The 4,094-nt window shown below is 43.4% G+C and overlaps 1 protein-coding gene across 1 annotated transcript; it reads right to left on the minus strand.

Annotated features, from left to right (window-relative positions):
• Positions 1-2,774: 2,774 nt before the first annotated feature.
• On the minus strand, positions 2,775-3,888 carry LOC109704285. Its single transcript, XM_020225049.1, has 2 exons — positions 3,354-3,888; positions 2,775-3,251 (listed from the first exon to the last, which is right to left on the minus strand). Exons 1-2 carry the CDS (start codon positions 3,466-3,468, stop codon positions 2,908-2,910), a joined length of 459 nt encoding a protein of 152 aa, XP_020080638.1. The 5' UTR covers positions 3,469-3,888; the 3' UTR covers positions 2,775-2,907.
• Positions 3,889-4,094: the final 206 nt, after the last annotated feature.

The raw sequence follows: 4,094 nt of genomic DNA on the forward strand, positions 1-4,094 counted from the left end.
CTCTAGATCAAGTTCAATGTAGCCGATCGACGATTCGAAAGTCGCAACATGAAAAACGACCTGAAAGCACGGAAGGCTCTGTGCTTCCAGTAGCATAGTAGCCTCACTATATATATATATATATAGAGTGAGGCTACTATGCTTTTGGAAGCACGGAAGGCTCCGTCTTTCCAGAAGCATAGTAGTCTATATATATATATATATATATAGGGTCCGGCTACTATCCTATTAATAGGATTGGGACCCTTGTCCTATCAAGTTGATTTGAATGATCGGAACTTCAAATTGATAATCGACACCGTTGAAGTTGATCTACACAATTAAAAATGTTTAGAAACCAACTTTTGTATTATTTAAAAATCATTATCAAGTTCATCTTAAGAGGCCTAATTTTTAATTTATTTAATTAGAGATGCGGCAAAATTGAAGACATATATCGTGTACTAATTTTAAAATATCTTTTTCTGCGCATTGCAAGAACTTAGTGAGATTTAATGGCCTCCAAGCAAGTTGTTGCGGATTTAAATAAGGACGAGAAATTGGATGGTGACAATTATGATATTTGGCACCGTAAAATTCAGTATATTCTCGTTGAGCAAGAGGCCCTAGAAAACTTGAGTAATAAAATGGACCAACCCACAGAGGGCACCAGTGCCCAGGCTCGCCGAGATATGGAAGCCTATAATAATTGGCTTAAAAAGGATCGCATTGCTCGCATCACGTTGCTGAGCAGTATGCAAAATGATCTCTTGTGCGAGTGTGAGCAGTATCCGACTGCGTATGACATGTGGGAGGCTCTCAAGGCAAAATTTGGTGTGACTTCGACCACAAGGTTGCGCAGTTTGACTATGCGGTTTGACAGCTATAAGAAGCGTGCCGATCAGACTAAGAAATAGCATGTGAGAATAATGTCAAACATGATTCGTGAGTTAAAGTCGGTTGGCGGCACCTTAACTGATGAGCAGCCGATCCAAGCTATGATTCGCTCACTTCCCAATTCGTGGGAACATATGTGAGTAAATTTGACCCATAATGAAAATATCAAAACATTTGAGGATGTTGCACGACATTTGTTGTTGGAGGAGGAGCGTCTTGAGGCTGTCAAAACTCCAACTGCCAATGCTGCTGAGTCAAACTTTTGTAGAACATCTCGGTTCAAGCAAAAGAAAACTACTGGGCCTCAAAATCGTACTGGATCCGCGCCTAAGAACGCGAAGAACACTAAAAGAAAGAGAAGCAAACGAGGTGGCAAGAAAGACAAGTCAAAGATGACCTACTTCAATTGTAATCAGCTAGGACACTTCGCTCGTGATTGCACAGAGCAGAAGAAGGTGCCTCTCTATCCCGATTCTCGCTCTTTTGTTTCTTCTAACACGTTTGTTGCTGAATCTCTCCCTGTGTGGATTGTAGACTCAGGAGCAACAGACCACGTAGTGAGGAATCGGATGGGATTTGTCGAGTACTGTCGTGTGCCTGCTGGGAGCAGAAGAGTATACATAGGGAACGATTCTAGTGTCGATGTGNCGGTGTAGAGCAATCGAAATTGCTTGAATTTTTGATAGAAAATTCTTTATACTATTTAGATAATGTGTGATAACTTTGATTACGAACTGAGAAAGCCTAACCTCTAATTTAAGAAGGTTATTCATTTATGACCGTTCATTTTTCAACTGTTATGATGAACTTGATAATGATTTTTAAATATTACAAAATTTGGTTTCTAAACATTTCTAATTGTGTAAATCAACTTCAACGGTGCCGATTATCAATTTGAAGTTTCGATCATTCAAATCGACTTGATAGGACAAGGGTCCCAATCCTATTAATAGGATAGTAGCCGGACCCATATATATATATATATATATACTATTGATAGTACCAAGCCCAAGCCCTTGATACTATTGATTTTTCTACCGTTAGATCTCCCTTTGATCATTTTCACCCGTTAGATTATACTATTAAACCAACCACCCACTCAACCCTAGGGGACCGCTAGTAATTTAACTAGAGCCCTGATGTCCTCGTCAGTCCAATCACACACAGCCCAAGATCACCAGGCAATGTGAGATTCGTCTCGCTAGCCTTTGTCATCCAGACCCTGGCATAGCCTTTGTCATTCAGACCCTGGCTCAGCCGAGACTCGCCACACATTTCCGACTGGTGAACCAGCTCTGATACCAAATATAACGACCCAGCCCACTAGCAACAATAACTCGTTGGGCCCAATCACCGGCCCAAAATGCTTAAGCCTAGTTATTATTATGTGTCTAAGTCTCATATATACCCAATCACATCCCCATTCCTATCCGATGTGGGATTATTGGGGTGTGACAATATACATACATACATACATATATATATATATACATACATATATATATATATATATATATATATATGATCTTAATAATACTCGGAATCAACTGTTCACTTAAAAAATGTAAAAAAGTAGAGAGAAACAAAGCCTACTCCGAAAGCGAAGGAAAGAGTAACAAAGTAATAAACTATTTATACAATAACTTAGGCTGCACAGGTAATTTGCATGAGAAAAGTATAAGATATATTGCTAACTTGCAATCAATGAAGAAAAAGAATAGATTAATTGCCATATTCCTAAAGTCAAGGTATAATGAGTACTAATGCTAATTTTTCGCTAGAACCGGCTAAAAGGTGTATTATCTTCTTTCCATACTATGCAATAAAATCTCAAGAAAACAAAATTTGAGCAAATTCTGAGCTAATTTCTATCACGTTTTCTCAAAATAAAGAGAATGTAAACCAATAACCACCTAAATGTTTCGTAAATATCAAGTCGAAAGCCTTATTTAGGCAAAAAGTATGAATCAACAGCGGAAGAACAAATCGTTGTCATCAGTGAGCTCTAACAAACTCAAAAACAAAAAGAAATTAGCAAAGATTCAACATGCAATGAACCTCATCGGGATACTTCAGATCGTTAACGAGCTTAGCAATGGTGCCCTGATAAGCCAACGCCTCGAACGTCTCCGGCTTGTACTGCGCCAGCGTATAATCCATATCAAACCCTACAGCGGTGATGTTCTTCATGTTCAGCGACCTGTTGCAGAAGATCTGCTTCCCCATGGGGATGCTCAGCCCCGATCCCGACGACGACCAAACCCTCCCTTCATCGCCACCCCTCAAATCGCCCATCGCCCTTATCTCACCCTTCCCCGCCGCCTCCGCCGCCGCCATGGACGGCCTCGGCAAGCTCGAAACCCTACGACTGCACCCTGATCCGAGCATTAGACCCCCCTTCCGATCCATCAAAAATCAAAAACGAAGCAAAATCGGTAGAGAAATAGATCGAGAACCCAGATCGACGGATCGCTCACCTCTAGGGTTTGCGGAGGGTGAGGAGAGGAGGAGGAGGAGAGAGAGGGAGGAGGAAGCGGGGTCGGAGAGCGCGGAGACGCAAAGGGCGGCGATGGACCTCTTGGGGAGCCACATCCTCGGGGGTTTATATAGGCATGAGCGGGCGTTCGCGCGCGAGGGGGGAAAGGGGGAATACGATCCCCCGCCGCCCCCCTTCGCGACTCCTCCGCTCCGCGACGATGATGTGGTGGTGGTCGTGTCGGTGGTGGTAGTAACGGCCCTCGCGGACGACGTCTACTACGATCCCATCCCCGATGCTTCGAACACTGGGAGACACAGATGCGGTGCGGTGGTCCCCAGGAACAAAAATTATGCGAACCCCCGCTCGACTATTCCGATGCTCCCGAGTCAGCTTTTGCCACGTGGCGGCATACTATTGGATGAAATGGGGATTCTTATGTTGCGCCGCGGAGTAGGGGATCCGGGGAGGGACTATGGCGGGGGAATTGAAACGGAAAGAGAGCTTGTGCGGGAAACGAAGGGGTGGAACTTGTGTTGCATATACATATATGAGCATCAATCAATGTGGATAACGGGCGGCGAATAGGATATCGCCACGTGGCGAGATGCCGAGTTGGAGGCCTAAATTGGTCGGATAAATGAGGAGGTTTTTGACCCGTTTTGGTGTCCACATGTTTCTTCGTCATGCCATTTGCGCGATAACTTGGATGATAATAATGTGTGTCGTAAAGTTTGGAACT

The sequence above is a fragment of the Ananas comosus genome, unplaced genomic scaffold, assembly GCF_001540865.1.
Source record: "Ananas comosus cultivar F153 unplaced genomic scaffold, ASM154086v1, whole genome shotgun sequence".
NCBI classification, from domain to species: domain Eukaryota; kingdom Viridiplantae; phylum Streptophyta; class Magnoliopsida; order Poales; family Bromeliaceae; genus Ananas; species Ananas comosus.

Excerpts from the sequence above, each read along its gene's own strand:
- LOC109704285 (XM_020225049.1), bottom strand. The coding sequence starts at position 3,468 with ATGTGGCTCCCCAAGAGGTCCATCGCCGCCCTTTGCGTCTCCGCGCTC. Across the intron at positions 3,252-3,353 it reads ACCCTCCGCAAACCCTAGAG|GGTGCAGTCGTAGGGTTTCG; the intron begins GTGAGCGATCCG and ends TGCTCGGATCAG.